The sequence below is a fragment of the Salvelinus namaycush genome, chromosome 16 (genome assembly GCF_016432855.1).
Source record: "Salvelinus namaycush isolate Seneca chromosome 16, SaNama_1.0, whole genome shotgun sequence".
NCBI classification, from domain to species: Eukaryota; Metazoa; Chordata; class Actinopteri; order Salmoniformes; family Salmonidae; genus Salvelinus; species Salvelinus namaycush.
The window spans coordinates 25,620,750-25,640,864 of NC_052322.1; the positions used below are offsets into that span (position 1 = coordinate 25,620,750).

The following is a 20,115-nucleotide window of genomic DNA, read 5'->3' on the forward strand; positions in this document are numbered from 1 at the left end:
TAAGGGAGGTAAAGGCAAAAAAAGGCCATGTGTAACGGTTGTTCTCCTCCTTTTCAACCGAAAAGGAGGAGTAGTGATGGAACCAAGGCGCAGCGGGTTGTGAACACATAATTTATTTAAAGACAAGACGAAAAAACACGAACTTCACTATAACTAACAAAACAACAAACGGAGTAGACAGACCTGGACGACGAACTTACATAAAACACGAAGAACGCACGAACAGGGAAAATAGACTACACAAAATGACGATGTACAAAAACAAACCGAACAGTCCCGTATGGTGCGACAAACACTGACACAGGAGACAACCACCCACAACGAACACTGTGAAACAACCTACCTAAATATGACTCTCAATTAGAGGAACGCCAAACACCTGCCTCTAATTAAGAGCCATACCAGGCAACCCTTAAACCAACATAGAAACAGAAAACATAGAATGCCCACCCAAACTCACGTCCTGACCAACTAACACATACAACAAACTAACAGAAATAGGTCAGGAACGTGACACCATGGTGACGAAGTAAATACAATATAGCAAGTAAAACAATGGAATGGTAGATTTGCAGTGGAAGAATGTGCAAAGTAGAAATATAAATAATGGGGTGCAAAGGAGCTAAATAAATAAATAAATACAGTAGGGGAAGAGGTAGTTGTTTGGGCTAAATTATAGATGGGCTATGTACAGGTGCAGTAATCTGTGAGCTGCTCTGACAGCTGGTGCTTAAAGCTAGTGAGGGAGATAAGTGTTTCCAGTTTCAGAGATGTTTGTAGTTCGTTCCAGTCATTGGCAGCAGAGAACTGGAAGGAGAGGCGGCCAAAGGAGGAGTTGGTTTTGGGGATGACCAGAGAGATATACCTGCTGGAGCGCGTGCTACAGGTGGGTGCTGCTATGGTGACCAGCGAGCTGAGATAAGGGGGGACTTTACCTAGCAGGGTCTTGTAGATGACCTGGAGCCAGTGGGTTTGGCGACGAGTATGAAGCGAGGGCCAGCCAACGAGAGCGTACAGGTCGCAGTGGTGGGTAGTATATGGGGCTTTGGTGACAAAACGGATGGCACTGTGATAGACTGCATCCAATTTATTGAGTAGGGTATTGGAGGCTATTTTGTAAATGACATCGCCGAAGTCGAGGATCGGTTGGATGGTCAGTTTTACGAGGGTATGTTTGGCAGCATGAGTGAAGGATGCTTTGTTGCAAAATAGGAAGCCAATTCTAGATTTAACTTTGGATTGGAGATGCTTAATGTGAGTCTGGAAGGAGAGTTTACAGTCTAACCAGACACCTAGGTATTTGTAATTGTCCACATGTTCTAAGTCAGAACCGTCCAGAGTAGTGATGCTGGATGGGCGGGCAGCGATCGGTTGAAGAGCATGCATTTAGTTTTACTTGCATTTAAGAGCAGTTGGAGGCCACGGAAGGAGAGTTGTATGGTATTGAAGCTCGTCTGTAGGTTAGTTAACACCGTGTCCAAAGAAGGGCCAGAAGTATACAGAATGGTGTCGTCTGCGTAGAGGTGGATCAGAGAATCACCAGCAGCAAGAGCGACATCATTGATGTATACAGAGAAAAGAGTCGGCCAGAGAATTGAACCCTGTGGCACCCCCTTAGACTGCCAGAGGTCCGGACAACAGGCCCTCCGATTTGACACACTGAACTCTATCTGAGAAGTAGTTGGTGAACCAGGCGAGGCAGTAGTTTGAGAAACCAAGTCTGATGAGAAAGCCTTGGCCAGGTCAATGAATACGGCTGCACAGTATTATTTTATCAATGGCTGTTATGATATCGTTTAGGACCTTGAGCGTGGCTGAGGTGCACCCATGACCAGCTCGGAAACCAGATTGCATAGCGGAGAAGGTACGGTGGGATTCGAAATGGTCGGTGATCTGTTTGTTAACTTGGCTTTTGAAGACCTTAGAAAGGCAGGGTAGAATAGATATAGGTCTGTAACAGTTTGGGTCTAGAGTGTCTCCCCCTTTGAAGACGCGGCAGCGTTCCAATCTTTGGGGATCTTAGACGATACGAAAGAGAGGTTGAACAGGCTAGTAATGGGGTTGCAACAATTACGGCAGATCATTTCAGAAAGAGAGGGTCCAGGTTGTCTAGCCCAGCTGATTTGTATGGGTCCAGATTTTGCAACTCTTTCAGAACATCAGCTATCTGGATTTGGGTGAAGGAGAAATGGGGGAGGTTTGGGCAAGTTGCTGTGGGGGGGCAGGGCTGTTGACTGGGGTAGGGGTAGCCAGGTGGAAAGCATGGCCAGCCGTAGAAAAATGCTTATTGAAATTCTCAATTATCGTGGATTTATCCGTGGTGACAGTGTTTCCTAGCCTCAGTGCAGTGGGCAGCTGGGAGGAGGTGCTCTTATTCTCCATGGACTTCAGTGTCCCAGAACTGTTTGGAGTTTGTGCTACAGGATGCAAATTTCTGTTTGAAAAAGCTAGCCTTTGCGTTCCTAACTGCCTGTGTATATTGGTTCCTAACTTCCCTGAAAAGCTGAATATCACAGGGGCTATTCGATGCTAATGCAGTACGCCACAGGATGTATTTGTGCTGGTCAAGGGCAGTCAGGTCTGGAGTGAACCAAGGGCTATATCTGTTCCTGTTATCTGTTTTTAATGGGGCATGCTTATTTAAGATGGTGAGGAAAGCACTTTTAAAGAATAACCAGGCATCCTGCTCGCTGAAGTGTTTTAGGGAGCGTTTGACAGTGATGAGGGGTGGTCGCTTGACCGCAGACCCATTACGGACACAGGCAATGAGGCAGTGATCGCTGAGATCCTGGTTGAAGACAGCAGAGGTGTATTTAGAGGGCAGGTTGGTCAGGATGATATCTATGAGGGTGCCCGTGTTTACAGATTTGGGGTTGTACCTGGTAGGTTCATTGATAATGTGTGAGATTGAGGGCATCTAGCTTAGACTGTAGGACAGCCGGGGTGTTAAGCATGTCCCAGTTTAGGTCACCTAACAGTACGAGCTTTGAAGATAGATGGGGGGCAATCAATTCACATATGGTGTCCAGGGCACAGCTGGGGACAGAAGGTGGTCTATAACAAGCGGCAACAGTGAGAGACTTGTTTTTGCAAAGGTGGATTTTTAGAAGTAGAAGCTCGAATTGTTTGGGCACAGACCTGAATAGTATGACAGAACTCTGCAGGCTGTCATTGCAGTAGATTGCAATTCCACCCCCTTTGGCAGTTCTATCTTGTCGGAAAGTGTTATAGTTAGGGATGGAAATTTCAGCATTTTTGGTGGCCTTTCTAAGCCAGGATTCAGACACGGCTAGGACATCCGGGTTGGCAGAGTGTGCTAAAGCAGTGAGTAAAACAAACTTAGGGAGGAGGCTTCTAATGTTAACATGCATGAAACCAAGGCTTTTATGGTTACAGAAATCAACAAATGAGAGCGCCTGGGGAATGGGAGTGGAGCTAGGCACTGCAGGGCCTGGATTAACCTCTACATCACCAGAGGAACAGAGGAGGAGTAGGATAAGGGTACGGCTAAAAGCTATAAGGACTGGTCGTCTAATGCGTTCAGAACAGAGAGTAAAGGGAACAGGTTTCTGGGCGTGGAAGAATAGATTTAAGGCATAATGTACAGACAAGGGTATGGTAGGATGTGAATACAGTGGAGGTAAACCTAGGCATTGCGTGACGATGAGAGAGGTTGTGTCTCTAGAGACATAATTTAGAACAGGTGAGGTCACCGCATGTGTGGGAGGTGAAACAAAAGGGCTAGCTAAGGCATATTAGGCAGGGCTGGAGTCTCTACAGTGAAATAAGACAATAATCACTAACCAAAACAGCAATGGACAAGACATATTGACATTGGGGAGAGGCATGCGTAGCCGACTGATCATAGGGACCAGTTGGAGGCTAGGCGAGCATGAGACACGGCGATTCAGACAGCTAGCGGGCCGGGGATAGCAGAAGGGCCTTAGGGGGGACGTCGCGACGGAAGAAAGTCTGCTGTAGCTCCCTCGGACGGTTACGTCGGCAGACCAGTCGTGTTGGATTGGCAGGGCTCCGTGTATCAAATCAAATTTATTTATATAGCCCTTCTTACATCAGCTGATATCTCAAAGTGCTGTACAGAAACCCAGCCTAAAAGCCCAAACAGCAAGCAATACAGGTGTAGAAGCACGGTGGCTAGGAAAAACTCCCTAGAAAGGCCAAAACCTAGGAAGAAAAATAGAGAGGAACCAGGCTATGAGGGGTGGCCAGTCCTCTTCTGGCTGTGCCGGGTGGAGATTATAACAGAACATGGCCAAGATGTTCAAATGTTCATAAATGACCGGCATGGTCAAATAATAATAATCAAAGTACCTCAGGAGTAAATGTCAGCACATCAGGAGTAAATGTCAGTTGGCTTTTCATAGCCGATCATTGAGAGTATCTCTACCGCTCCTGCTGTCTCTAGAGAGTTGAAAACAGCAGGTCTGGGACAGGTAGCACGTCCGGTGAACAGGTCAGGGTTCCATAGCCGCAGGCAGAACAGTTGAAACTGGAACAGCATCACGGCCAGGTGGACTGGGGACAGCAAGGAGTCATCATGCCGGGTAGTCCTGAGGCATGGTCCTAGGGCTCAGGTCCTCCGAGAGAGAGAAAGAAAGAATTAGAGAGAGCATACCTAAATTCACACAGGACACCGGATAAGACAGGAGAAGTACTCCAGATACAACAGACTGACCCTAGCCCCCCGACACATAAACTACTGCAGCATAAATACTGGAGGATGAGACAGTAGGGGTCGGGAGACACTGTGGCCCCATCCGATGATACACCCGGACAGAGCCAAACAGGCAGGATATAACCCCGCCCACTTTGCCAAAGCACATCCCCACACCACTAGAGGGATATCTTCAACCACCAACTTACCATCCTGAGACAAGGCCGAGTATAGCCCACAAAGATCTCCGCCACGGCACAACCCAAGGGGGGGCGCCAACCCAGACAGGAAGATCACGTCAGTGACTCAACCCACTCAAGTGACGCACCCCTCCTAGGGACGGCATGGAAGAGCACCAGTAAGCCAGTGACTCAGCCCCTGTAATAGGGTTAGAGGCAGAGAATCCCAGTGGAGAGAGGGGAACCAGGCAGTAAAAGGGTCCAGGCCAATTGGCAAAATAGGTATTGTAGCCCAAGAAATTGGCTGATGGTCCTCTTCAGCTAGCAGTCCGATATGCTCTAGACAGCTAGCGGGCCGCGGCTAGCGGATGGGCCTTCAGGGAACGTCGCGACGGAGGAGCCTGTTGACACCCCTCGGGCGGATTACGTCGGCAGACCAGTCGTGGTGGAATCGGCAGGGCTCCATGTCGGCAGTAAAAGGGGTCCGGGCCAATTGGCAAAATATGTATTGTAGCCCAAGGAGTGGCTGATGGACCTCTTAAGCTAGCCGGGGGCTGGGCCTAGCACGAGGCTAGTTCCAGGCTCACTGGTGCTTGCTTCGGGACAGAGACGTTAGCCAGGTGGGTAGCCACACGGATAGCAGCTAGGTAGCTGCGATGATCCAGGTGAAAAGGTTTAGAGCTTGCGGTAGGAAACCGGAGATGGAGAAAGAGCAGTCCGGTAAGCTCTGGGTTGAAACGTGCTGTGCAGACTAGCAGGAGTTGACCAGGCTAAGGTTAGCTGATGACCGCTAACCGCTGAGCTCTGTTTTTACACTATGTATGGTAACACATCACAGAATTACAAAAGTATAGAAATTGAAATGAATGAAAGTCCTTTAATGAATTGGCTCTAATCCAGACCCCCTCCTCTTGGAAGTCCATGCAGTCCCAGTGGTGAACCAGGGTGGCCATCTTGCGTTTTCAGTACTCCAGGAAGGTGACTGCCCAGAACGACATGAACACACTGAAGAAGACTGTCTAGGGGTGGTCAAACAGGTAGCCCACCTGCCAACACAGACACACCACATGTATTTACATGTTTTATTTTACCAGGTAAGTTGATTGAGAACACATTCTAATTTAAAGCAACAACCTGTGGAATAGTTAGAGGAGAGGAGGGCAGATGAATGAGCCGATTGGAAGCTGGGGATGATTAGGTGATTAGGTCAGATTGGGAATTTAGCCAGGACACCGGGGTTAACACCCCTACTCTTACGATAAGTGCCATGGGATCTTTAGTGACCACAGAGACGGCACCCTACACACAACGGCCTGCCATCTATGGATTTATTAGTAGTGGAACGGCTAAGCTAAAATATCCATAACGATTGTTCATTAATGTGATAAAAGCAACACATTTAGCATAGAGGTGAATGTATGTATTCTGAAAAGATTTAGATAAGCACATCAGACAGTCACTCATACCTTGTTACTTCCTATTAAATATAGCTTGTTTGAGTTGGGTTGATGCATCTGAACATTAGGAGCTTACTTCCTAAACTGGATTACATCCAAATCTGGGCTATGCAGATGAATCCGGACATTCTGGTATTGACTGAAACTTGGATCTTTGGGGACATTCTGAACTCTGATATTTTATATTGAGTGTTATAATGTGTTCAGAGCTGACAAACATTTCGCTGTCTCTATACTGAAAACCATTTCCCTTCCCCAAATAGTTTTGCTGCTATATTTAAGCCTTTGTCTGGGGAAAAATCAAACTGTTATAGGGGTCTAACATCCTCCCTCCGCTAACCTTTATGCACTCGAGGAGTTAACTAGTTTATTAAATCAGAAGTTATTACCCTGGGTGACCTAAATTATGATTGTCTGTCTGAAGCCTGAAAATCCCAATCTAAACGATGTGTAATTATCTAAACCTAACCCAGCTGGTGACTAAGCCTACACTGCCCAACCCTAAAGATCCTTCAAAGTCAACTCTGATTGATCTTATCCTAACGAATACACCAGAGAATTATGTTTCTACTGGTGTCTTCACCCAAGACATTAGTGATTATTGCCCAGTTGTTTGTGTCAGAGATGTGAGAATACAAAAAAACTAAGCCTTGCCACATCAAAGAGGAACTTTAAAAACTTCAGTGAACAGGCTTTTTTACATTATCTTTATTTTATTGACCTTGATTGTATTTCCTATCCCTGAACCTGATTTATCTTTGAGCCTTTTTGCAGATGTCTTCAATACTATTTTTGGATAATCATGCTCCCTTCAAAAAATGGAGGGTTAAAGGTAGATCGAATGACTGGTACACTTCGGAATTATCAGAAGTCATTCATAAAAGAGACGATGCTTGGGTCAAGGTCAGGAACACAAGCTTAGGCCTGGACTGGCATGCTTTAAGCAACTGAGGAGTCATTGTGTAAGAAAAATCTAAAAGTCTAAAATCTGATTATGTAACCGGTCTTTCGGATTGTAATGGGAACCCTGCTAAATTTAGGAAAACTGTCAAATTCCTGATGGGTTCTACTTCCTCCTCTCTGCCACAACAAATTAGTTGGCATAATTACGAAAAGAATGCAATCAATTGAGGTATTTAATCACCATTTTATTTCAGCGGCATCCATCTTTGTAAGAACTTCTAAGCTTATTCACAATGATAGTAGGTCCCAAAAAGTGGTACACTATCTTCACTATTTAAACACCATCCGTCAATTTGTTAAAAATTGTAAACTTAATCTATATGCGGATGATACTATTATGTATGCTTTTGCCCCGACTGTTGATCGGGATGTGTCAAAACTACAGTCTGTCATGCCTGCTCTCGCTGTTCCCCTCTGCAGGCTCCTCAGCATTACGCACTCCTGCCACCATCATTTCGCACACCTGCCTTTCCACGTCACGCGCATCAGCGTATTATTGGACTCAATCACCTGTTTATTACCTCCCCTATATGTCAGTTCCCCATCTCTGTTCCCCGCTGCTGCATTGATTGTCGAATGTCGTTGTTTTGCCCGTGTACTGACACTGTGCCTGTCTTGTTTGTTCTTCATTAAATGTTGACTCCCCGTACCTGCTTCTTGTCTCTGGCATCGGTCCTTACACAGTCAGATTTTATAGCTATGCAGGAATCCCTTTTTGATTTAAAACGTGTGCTTAATACAGGCAAAACAAAATATATGTTGTTTTCAAACTCTCGTAAGAATGTTAAAGATGAACTACATTACTACTAGTCATTAGATGGTTCTCCAATCGAATGTGTTTCTGTAAATATAAATACTATAGGCATTTGGATTGATATGGATTTGACATTTATAAAACAGATGAGCTGGTTAAGAAGCTAAGTAGTTATTTTTCTACAGAAACAGATTGTGCCTTTCTCTAAGTAGTAGGAAGCAGATTATTCAGTCAACCTTTTTATCTGTTCTTGATTATGGTGATATTATTTATTAAAAGGGCAGCTGCTTAAACCTTTGGATGCCATCTACCACAGTGCCCTTGGTTTTGTTGACAGGTGACAGTTTTGATCCTCATCACTGCATCCTGTATCAAAAGGTAGCTGGACTTCACTAAAGACCCATAGATCTCTACATTACTCCCTTTTTGTTTACTAGGCCCTACTTCATAAATTCTGTCTTATCTAACTTTGCTGTTGAAGTATAGACACCAGAGTTGCGTAACCAGTTCACAGGATTGGATAACTCGAGGTTCCTTGGGTCACCACCGAGCTAGGTAGATCTGCTTTTAGTTTTAATGCACCTTATTCCTGGAACAAAATTCTAAATACATTTCATCTTGATGTTCTGGTTTCGTTTGGGCAATTTAGAGTATTGATTGGGGACTCATTTGTGGAGGAATGTAACTGTTTTTCTGGGTGATTTGATGTTTTATATATAGTTATAGTTTGGGCATATACAGGGCACATTTGTAAAGGAGACCTAGGTCTAAATATAAACAGTACAGTACCTTAGCCATGGGGCAGATATCAGACAAGTTCCAGGGCTTGCAGGTCTTACAGAGGACACATCAGGTAGCTGTTCCCACTGCTACAGATCTCCTTGCTGTGGACAGTCAGGTACAGAATCACATACACAATTCACCACTCAAAAGTAGTGAAATTAGTGCGATTTCAGACACATTTGAATTATTATTATCCCTTGATTGCTTGCTACAGAGTACATCACCAGAGGCTCTCTGGCTTTTATACAGTACAGTGATTGATATTACTAATCCACAATGAACATGAAGAGTTACACTAATGTCTTTGGGCCTGTAAGAGACTCAATGCTTTTCTTCCTTCGCTATGTTATTGGATCTTTAGAATCCCTATCTTTATCTTCTTATGGCTGCAGGGGCAGTATTGAGTAGCTTGGATGAAAGGTGCACAGAGGTGCCCAGAGTAAACGGCCTGCTCCTCCGTCATAGATGCTAATTTTACATTTACATTTACATTTAAGTCATTTAGCAGACGCTCTTATCCAGAGCGACTTACAAATTGGTGCATTCACCTTATGATATCCAGTGGAACAGCCACTTTACAATAGTGCATCTAAATCTTTTAAGGGGGGGGGGGGGGGTTAGAAGGATTACTTTATCCTATCCTAGGTATTCCTTAAAGAGGTGGGGTTTCAGGTGTCTCCGGAAGGTGGTGATTGACTCCGCTGTCCTGGCGTCGTGAGGGAGTTTGTTCCACCATTGGGGTGCCAGAGCAGCGAACAGTTTTGACTGGGCTGAGCGGGAACTGTACTTCCTCAGAGGTAGGGAGGCGAGCAGGCCAGAGGTGGATGAACGCAGTGCCCTTGTTTGGGTGTAGGGCCTGATCAGAGCCTGAAGGTACGGAGGTGCCGTTCCCCTCACAGCTCCGTAAGCAAGCACCATGGTCTTGTAGCGGATGCGAGCTTCAACTGGAAGCCAGTGGAGAGAGCGGAGGAGCGGGGTGACGTGAGAGAACTTGGGAAGGTTGAACACCAGACGGGCTGCGGCGTTCTGGATGAGTTGTAGGGGTTTAATGGCACAGGCAGGGAGCCCAGCCAACAGCGAGTTGCAGTAATCCAGACGGGAGATGACAAGTGCCTGGATTAGGACCTGCGCCGCTTCCTGTGTGAGGCAGGGTCGTACTCTGCGAATGTTGTAGAGCATGAACCTACAGGAACGGGTCACCGCCTTGATGTTGGTTGAGAACGACAGGGTGTTGTCCAGGATCACGCCAAGGTTCTTAGCGCTCTGGGAGGAGGACACAATGGAGTTGTCAACCGTGATGGCGAGATCATGGAACGGGCAGTCCTTCCCCGGGAGGAAGAGCAGCTCCGTCTTGCCGAGGTTCAGCTTGAGGTGGTGATCCGTCATCCACACTGATATGTCTGCCAGACATGCAGAGATGCGATTCGCCACCTGGTTATCAGAAGGGGGAAAGGAGAAGATTAATTGTGTGTCGTCTGCATAGCAATGATAGGAGAGACCATGTGAGGTTATGACAGAGCCAAGTGACTTGGTGTATAGCGAGAATAGGAGAGGGCCTAGAACAGAGCCCTGGGGGACACCAGTGGTGAGAGCACGTGGTGAGGAGACAGATTCTCGCCACGCCACCTGGTAGGAGCGACCTGTCAGGTAGGACGCAATCCAAGCGTGGGCCGCGCCGGAGATGCCCAACTCGGAGAGGGTGGAGAGGAGGATCTGATGGTTCACAGTATCAAAGGCAGCCGATAGGTCTAGAAGGATGAGAGCAGAGGAGAGAGAGTTAGCTTTAGCAGTGCGGAGCGCCTCCGTGACACAGAGAAGAGCAGTCTCAGTTGAATGACTAGTCTTGAAACCTGACTGATTTGGATCAAGAAGGTCATTCTGAGAGAGATAGCAGGAGAGCTGGCCAAGGACGGCACGTTCAAGAGTTTTGGAGAGAAAAGAAAGAAGGGATACTGGTCTGTAGTTGTTGACATCGGAGGGATCGAGTGTAGGTTTTTTCAGAAGGGGTGCAACTCTCGCTCTCTTGAAGACGGAAGGGACGTAGCCAGTGGTCAGGGATGAGTTGATGAGCGAGGTGAGGTAAGGGAGAAGGTCTCCGGAAATGGTCTGGAGAAGAGAGGAGGGGATAGGGTCAAGCGGGCAGGTTGTTGGGCGGCCGGCCGTCACAAGACGCGAGATTTCATCTGGGGAGAGAGGGGAGAAAGAGGTCAAAGCACAGGGTAGGGCAGTGTGAGCAGAACTAGCGGTGTCGTTTGACTTAGCAAACGAGGATCGGATGTCGTCAACCTTCTTTTCAAAATGGTTGACGAAGTCATCCGCAGAGAGGGAGGAGGGGGGGGGAGGGGGAGGAGGATTCAGGAGGGAGGAGAAGGTGGCAAAGAGCTTCCTAGGGTTAGAGGCAGATGCTTGGAATTTAGAGTGGTAGAAAGTGGCTTTAGCAGCAGAGACAGAAGAGGAAAATGTAGAGAGGAGGGAGTGAAAGGATGCCAGGTCCGCAGGGAGGCGAGTTCTCCTCCATTTCCGCTCGGCTGCCCGGAGCCCTGTTCTGTGAGCTCGCAATGAGTCGTCGAGCCACGGGGCAGGAGGGGAGGACCGAGCCGGCCTGGAGGATAGGGGACATAGAGAGTCAAAGGATGCAGAAAGGGAGGAGAGGAGGGTTGAGGAGGCAGAATCAGGAGATAGGTTGGAGAAGGTTTGAGCAGAGGGAAGAGATGATAGGATGGAAGAGGAGAGAGAAGCGGGGGAGAGAGAGCGAAGGTTTGGACGGCGCGATACCATCCGAGTAGGGGCAGAGTGGGAAGTGTTGGATGAGAGCGAGAGGGAAAAGGATACAAGGTAGTGGTCGGAGACTTGGAGGGGAGTTGCAATGAGATTAGTGGAAGAACAGCATCTAGTAAAGATGAGGTCAAGCGTATTGCCTGCCTTGTGAGTAGGGGGGGAAGGTGAGAGGGGGAGGTCAAAAGAGGAGAGGAGTGGAAAGAGGGAGGCAGAGAGGAATGAGTCAAAGGTAGACGTGGGGAGGTTAAAGTCACCCAGAACTGTGAGAGGTGAGCCATCCTCAGGGAAGGAACTTATCAAGGCGTCAAGCTCATTGATGAACTCTCCAAGGGAACCTGGAGGGCGATAAATGATAAGGATGTTAAGCTTGAAAGGGCTGGTAACTGTGACAGCATGGAATTCAAAGGAGGCGATAGACAGATGGGTCAGGGGAGAAAGAGAGAATGTCCACTTGGGAGAGATGAGGATCCCAGTGCCACCACCCCGCTGACCAGAAGGTCTCGGGGTGTGCGAGAACACGTGGGCAGACGAGGAGAGAGCAGTAGGAGTAGCAGTGTTATCTGTGGTAATCCATGTTTCCGTCAGTGCCAAGAAGTCGAGGGACTGGAGGGAAGCATAGGCTGAGATGAACTCTGCCTTGTTGGCCGCAGATCGGCAGTTCCAGAGGCTGCCGGAGACCTGGAACTCCACGTGGGTCGTGCGCGCTGGGACCACCAGGTTAGGGTGGCAGCGGCCACGCGGTGTGAAGCGTTTGTATGGTCTGTGCAGAGAGGAGAGAACAGGGATAGACAGACACATAGTTGACAGGCTACAGAAGAGGCTACGCTAATGCAAAGGAGATTGGAATGACAAGTGGACTACACGTCTCGAATGTTCAGAAAGTTAAGCTTACGTAGCAAAAATCTTATTGACTAAAATGATTAAAATGATGCAGTACTGCTGACTGGTGAAGTAGGCTAGCTAGCAGTGGCTGCGTTGTTGACTATGTTTGAAAGTGTTGCTGGCTAGGTAGCCTCGATAACTGGCTAGGTAACCTCGATAACTGGCTAGATAATTACTCTAAACTACACAATTATCTTAGATACAAGGACAGCAAAGACAACTATGTAGCTAGCTAACACTACACTAATCAAATCGTTCCGTTGTACTGTTTCGGTAGAAGTTGGCTGGCTGGCTAGCTAGCAGTGTTGACAACGTTAGGACGGCGAAAATAGCTGGTTAGCTGACTTTGTTTAAAAGTGGAGCTGGCTAGGTAACCTCGATAACTGGCTAGATAATTGCTCTAAACTACACAATTATCTTAGATACAAAGACAGCGAAGACAACTATGTAGCTAGCTAACACTACACTAATCAAATCGTTCCGTTGTACTGTTTCGGTAGAAGTTGGCTAGCTGGCTAGCTAGCAGTGTAGCACTGGCTAGCTAGCAGTGTTGACGGCGAAAATAGCTGGCTAGCTGACTTTGTTTAAAAGTGGAACTGGCTAGGTAACCTCGATAACTGGCTAGATGATTACTCTAAACTACACAACTACACAATTATCTTAGATGCAAAGACAACTATGTAGCTGGCTAACACTACACTAATCAAATCGTTCCGTTGTAATGATTCGGTAGAAGTTGGCTAGCTGGCTAGCTAGCTAGCAGTGTTGACAACGTTAGAAAATTCGATAATAATCTGAACTACACAATTATCTTTGATACAAAGACGGCTATGTAGCTAGCTAAGAAAAGAAGTGCTAAGATCAAACAAATCAAACCGTTGTACTGTAATGAAATTAAATTAAATGTAATACTACCTGTGAAGCGAAGCGAAAATGCGACCACTCGCTCCAACCCGGAAGTGCTAATATATGCATAGTATTATTAGTAGTGGATAGAAAACACTCTGAAGTTTCTAAAACTGTTTGAATTATGTCTGAGTATAACAGAACTCATATGGCAGGCAAAAACCTGAGAAAAAATCCAAACAGGAATTGGGAATTCTGAGGCTGGTCGATTTTCAACCAAGATCCTATTGAAATCACAGCGAGATATGGATGAGTTTTCACTTCCTACGGCTTCCACTAGATGTCAACAGTCTGTAGAACCTTGTCTGATGCCTCTACTGTGAAGTGGGGCCGAATGAGAGGGGAATTAGTCAGGTATGCCATGACCTGACCATGCTTTGACCATGCGCGTTCACATGAGAGGGAGCTCTGTTCCAGCGCTCATCTGAAGTCAATGTAATTCTCCGGTTGGAACGTTATTCAAGATTTATGTTAAAAACATTCTAAAGATTGATTCAATACATCGTTTGACATGTTTCTACTGACTGTTATGGAACTTTTGGACATTTCGTCTGCTTTTAGTGAACGCGCTTCCTGACTTTGGATTTGTTTACCAAACACGCTAACAAAAATAGCTATTTGGACATAAATGATGGACATTACCGAACAAAACGAACATTTCTTGTGGAAGTGGGAGTCCTGGGAGTGCATTCCGACGAAGATCAGCAAAGGTAAGTGAAGATTTATAATGCTTTTTATGAGTTTTGTTGACTGCACAATTTGGCGGGTAACTGTATGGCTTCCTTTTGTGGCTGAACGCTGTTTTCAGATTATTTAATATTGTGTTTTGCCGTAAAGCTTTTTGAAATCTGACACAGCGGTTGCATTAAGAACAAGTGTATCTTTAATTCTATGTAAAACATGTATCTTTCATCAAAGTTTATGATGAGTATTTCTGTTATTTGATGTGGCTCTCTGCAATTTCTCCGGATATTTTGTAGGCATTTCTGAACATGGCACCAATGTAAACTGAGGTTTTTGGATATAAATATGAACTTAATCGAACAAGACATATATGTATTGTGTAACATAAAGTCCTATGAGTGTCATCTGATGAAGATCATCAAAGGTTAGTGATTAATTTTATCTCTATTTGTGCTTTTTGCGACTCTTTGGCTGGAAAAATGGCTGAATTTTTCGTTGAGTTGGTGGTGACCTAACATAATCGTTTGTGGTGCTTCGCTGAAAAGCCTATTTGAAAATCGGACACTTTGGTGGGATTAACAACAAGATTACCTTTAAAATGGTATAAAATACATGTATGTTTGAAGAATTTTAATTATGAGATTTCTGTTGTTTGAATTTGGCGCCCTGCACTTTCACTGGCTGTTGTCATATCATCCCGTTAACGGGATTGCAGCCATAAGAAGTTATGGCCTGGTAAATCGACTGAGTCCCCACCAAGCCATCAAACACTGGTCCCGAGAAAGTATTCTCTCGTGGACAGATTCTGAGTGTAAATAAACGACGAGAATACAAGTGACAAAGTTATGCACACATTTAACTACTGGGTAACGGAGATTACTGAGAAAACAATGGTCATCAGTTGCCATGGAAACACATTGGAGACACAGGGAACATTGACAAGACATGGTAGCTCAGTTAGAAGAGCATGTTGTTTAAAACGCCAGGGTAGTGGGTTTGATTCCTGGGATCGCCCATACATAAAATGTATGCACGCATTACTTTAAGTTGCTTTGGATAAAAGTGTCTGCTAAATGGCATATAGTATATTATTATTTTCCCCGACACACGCGTAGACGGACACACAAGCGCACGCGGACACACACACCTTACTTCCTGGTCGAGGTTTGATGGTCAAACAGTGGGTGCATTAGAGCGCATAGTTTGAGTGTTGCGGGGAAGCTAAAGCATATGTTCATATTCCGGTGTTGTATTGAAGTTTAAAACATGGTTTACCACTATTATTGATGTGTGGATATGTATAATGTGTAATATATTTCCTAAATGTTTTTGTTTACCTTTTTTTATGCCTTTATTGAAGTTAATTGTCAATTATGTAATTGGTATAGTTTGTGATGCATTCTGGGTGATGTTGCTATAAGACACACACACGCACACAGCGAAGCAATGCATTATGTCTTAAGACTGGTACAGGCGGCCTGCGTAACTAAATTGAGCCTGTATATTTGCAGAGCTCCAGACTGCGACTTACACTAGGCCACTCTGTTGCTGAAATTATACTGTAATTATATTGTAATAACACCCCTTTGAGCATTCTTTTGGTCTCGATTTGTAGTAAAGATAATTATAATAAGAACTCTATACTGTACAGTTTTCAAACCATGAACCTTGATTACAGGCAAAGAAATGAATGTGTTAGAAAAGCATTGCAAGTGATGGAGTTTCAGGACTCATGCAGGAGTGTTGGTGCCCTTGGACATGACTCCTGACACAAAGACAAAGGTCCCCACCATCACCGCTGGGAGCAGCCAGGCTGTGTAGAAGCCTACAGAGAGGACCAGAGACAAAAACCTCTCTATCTCACACAACACAGTGGGGAATTCTCACAAAACTGTACTGTTGTGGTAAATTGACCACATATCTTAACAAAAATGGACATGGTATAAGAGAGAATAGATATTGTAGCATTCATTTGATCCAAGTCTTCTTGAGTATGATGTGTAAATCTCAGATTTTTTGGATGTGTTCAGTTTCATGAATCCCCCTCACCAACAAGTGTAACCATATAAGCAGTACAGAATTAAATTATGGTATTGTATCAGATGTACTATATGAGGAATTCTGCTTACCCAGCCAGACAAAGTAAAAGGGTATCTTCTCTCCAAAGTATTCTCTGATGTGGTCCAGTGGGTGGTACTTGTACCACTTAGACCAATACTGGAACAAGACCTGCCTCTGGTTGAGCTCATCTGGACACACCTCATACTCTGGCAGCTCAAAGGGGCACTGAGAAACACACACACAAGTACGCATGCACACACACAAACACACTTGCCGCACACACAAACACGCACACGTGCACATGGATGCAAGCGCGCACATACACACACACACACTTAACACAGACTGCTGTAATAGGCAGATGTCATTGTGCGTAGCGGTACATTAAGAATGTGTCTGACCTCATGCAAGGGAAACGCTGCAGTGTATGCCCCCTCGTTGAGCAGTAGAGCCACGCCCACCTCCGCGCTCTTCCTCTTGCCATACACCGTACTTGCCAGAAGCTTATACACCTGCCACGGAAAGCCAGTTGGCCATATAAGAATGACATAGATTGACGTAAAGCCTATTGACCACATATACAGTGCATTCGAACCCCTTGACTTTTTTTCACATTTTGTTACGTTAAAGTCTTATTCTAAAATGGATTTAAGAAAAAAGTGTCAATCAATCGAAACACAATACCCCATAATGACAAAGCAAAAGCAGTTACAATTTTGCAAATGTATTAAAAATAAAAAAACAGGAATACCTTACTAAGTATTCAGACCCTTTGCTATGAGACTCGAAATTGAGCTCAGGTGCATCCTGTTTCCATTGATCATCCTTGAGATGTTTCTACAATGTGATTGGAGTCCACCTGTGGTAAATTAAATTGATTGGACATGATTTGGAGAGGCACACACCTGTCTATATAAGGTCCCCCAGTTGACAGTGCATGTCAAAAACCAAGCCATGAAGTCGAAGGAATTGTCCGTAAAGCTCCGAGAGAGGTTTGTGTCAAGGCACAGATCTGGGAAGGGTACCAAAAACAATGCAGTGGCTTAAATGGAAGAAGTTTGGAACCACCAAGACTCCCTAAAGCATGGCCAAACTGAGCAATCGGAGGAGAAGGGCCTTGGTTAGGGAGGTGACCAAGAACCCGATTGGTCACTCTGACAGAGTTCCAAAGTTCCTCTGTGGAGATGGGAGAACCTTCTAGAAGGACAACCATCTCTGCAGCACTCCACCAAACAGGCCTTTATGATAGAGTGGCCAGACGGAAGCCACTTCTCAGTAAAAGGCTCATGACAGCCCACTTGGAGTTTGCCAAAAGGCACATAAAGGACTCTCAGACCAGGAGAAACAAGATTCTCTGTTCTGATGAAACCCAGATTGAACTCTTTGGCCTGAATGCCAACCATCACATCTGGAGGAAACCTGGCACCATCCCTATGGTAAAGCATGGTAGTGGCAGCATCATGCTGTGGGGATGTTTTTCACCGGCAGGGACTGGGAGACTAGTCAGGATTGAGAGAAAGATGAACAGAGCAAAATATAGAGATCATTGATGAAAACCTGCTCCAAAGCCGTCACGTGTGTTCCCTCTCCGGCCTCTAGGTCACCAGGCTGCTCGTTATGGCGCACACCGGTCACCATCGTTACGCGCAGCTGAGCTTCATCAGACTCACCTGGACTCCATCACTTCCCTGATTACCTTCCCTATATATGTCACTCCCTTTGGTTCCTTTCCCAGGTGTTATTGTTTCTGTTGCTGTGTCATGTCTGTGCGTTGTTCGTGCATCTTATTTTGTATTATGTTGTGTTAATTTATTAAAACACTCACTCCCTGAACTTGCTTCCCGACTCTCAGGGCACATCGTTACAAGAGCGCTCAGGACCTCAGACTGGGGTGAAGGTTCACCTTCCAACAGGACAACAACCCTAAGCACACAGGCAAGACAATGCAGGAGTGGCCTCGGGACAGGTCTCTGAAAGTCCTTGAGTGGCCCAGCCAGAGCCCGGATTTGAACCCGATCGAACATCTCTGGAGAGACCTGAAAATAGCTGTGCAGCGACGCTCCCCCTCCAACCGAACACAGCTTGAGAGGATCTGCAAAGAATGGGAGAAACTCCCCAAATACAGGTCTGCCAAGCTTGTAGCGTCACACCCAAGACTTGAGGCTGTAATCGCTGCCAAAAGGTGCTTCAAAAAAGTACTGAGTAAACGGTCTGAATACTTATGTAAATGTGATAGTTTTTTGTTTTTTTTAACACCTTTGCTAAATTTTCTAAAAACCTGTTTTCGCTTTGTCATTATGGGGTATTGTGTGTAGATGAGGTATTGATGAGGGGGAAAACATTTTGTATCCATTTTAGAATAAGGCTGTAACAAGATGTGGAAAAAGTCAAGGTGTCTGAATACTTTCAGCCACTGTAGGTAGGCCTATATATGTCCACCTAAACTGAGTACATAAAACATTAAGAACATCTGCTTTCCATTTCATAGACTGACAAAGTGAAAACTATGATCCTAATTGAGATCACTTGTTAAATCCACTTCAATCAGTGTAGAATGTAGATGAAGGGGAGGAGACAGATTAAATACATATTTTTAAAACAATTGAGACATGGATTGTGTATGCGTGCTATTCAGAGGGTGAATGGGCAAGACAAATAGTTTAAGTGCCTTTGAACAGGGTATGGTAGTAGGTGACAGGCGCACCGGTTTGTGTCAAGAACTGCAACGCTGCTGTGTTTTTCACACTCAACAGTTTCCCCATGCGTGTCAAGAATGGTCCACCACCCAAAGGACATCCAGCCAACTTGACACAGCTCTGGGAAGCATTGGAGTCAACATGGGCCAGCATCAGAGGTGTAAAGTACTTAAGTAAAAATACTTTAAAGTACAACTTAAGTAGTTTTTTTTAAAGTATCTGTACTTTACAATTTATATATTTGGACTACTTTTGCTTCACTACATTCCTAAAGAAAATAATGTACTTTTTACTCCATACATTTTCCCTGACACCCAAAAGTACCTGTTACATTTTGAATGCTTAACCATACAGGAAAATGGTCTAATTCACTCACATATCAAGAGAACATCCCCGGTCATTCCTACTGCCTCTGATCTGGAGGACTCACTAAACACAAATGCTTCGTTTGTAAATAATGTACGTGTGTTGTAGTGTGCCCCTGGCTATCAGTAAATGTAAAAAATAAAAAAAATGTGCTGTCCGATTTGCTTGCTATAAGCAATTTGAAATGATTTATACTATATTTAAAACTAAATCATTTTAGACTTTTACTCAAGTAGTATTTTTCTGGGTGACTTTTACTTGAGTCATTTTCTATGAAGGTATCTTGACATTTACTCAAGTATGACAATTGGGTACCTTTTACACCACTGGCCTGCATCCCAGTCGACCGCTTTAAACACCTTTTGGAGTTCATGCCCCATTGAATTGAGGCTGTTCTGAGGGAAAAAGGGGGGTTGCAACTCAATATTAGGAAGGTGTTCTTAATGTTTTGTACGCTCTGGGTGTATATCTGGGGTACGTCCATCGTTACACAACACATGGGTAAAGATATAAAAAAGTCAATGGATGCACTCACTATACGGTGTCTCTGTCTGTTAGTGAAGTAGGTGTCATGGTCCTCAAAGCCAAGGAACCTGAGAAGGGACAAACAGAGCCAGGTTAAACCTGTAGTCATTCGCACACATACAGTAACAGACAGCTCTATAAGGATCAGCACGCAATGTGGCTCAACTAAAGTTTGAGGATCCTCAATCAAACCTATATTAGGAAGGTCCGGGATGATTTATTTTAATTTTATTTAACCTTTATTTGACTAGGAAAGTCAGCGAAGAACAAATTCTTATTCTTAATGACGGCCTACACCGGCCAAACCCAGGCAAATTGTGAGCCGCCCTATGGGATTCCCAATCACGCCCGGTTGTGATACAGCCTGGATTCGAACCAGTGCCTCTAGCACTGAGATGCAGTGCCT

General features: G+C 45.1%; 1 protein-coding gene across 1 annotated transcript in view; it reads right to left on the reverse strand.

The window, feature by feature from the left end:
• Positions 1–20,115, reverse strand: part of ano11 (anoctamin 11) — a gene marked incomplete at its 5' end in the record, with an annotated part of 54,725 nt that overhangs the window by 34,273 nt on the left and 337 nt on the right. The window contains 4 exon segments of the mRNA XM_039011496.1: positions 15,798–15,886; positions 16,191–16,347; positions 16,524–16,634; positions 19,720–19,777. Coding sequence (XP_038867424.1) covers positions 15,798–15,886; positions 16,191–16,347; positions 16,524–16,634; positions 19,720–19,777 — 415 coding nt within the window.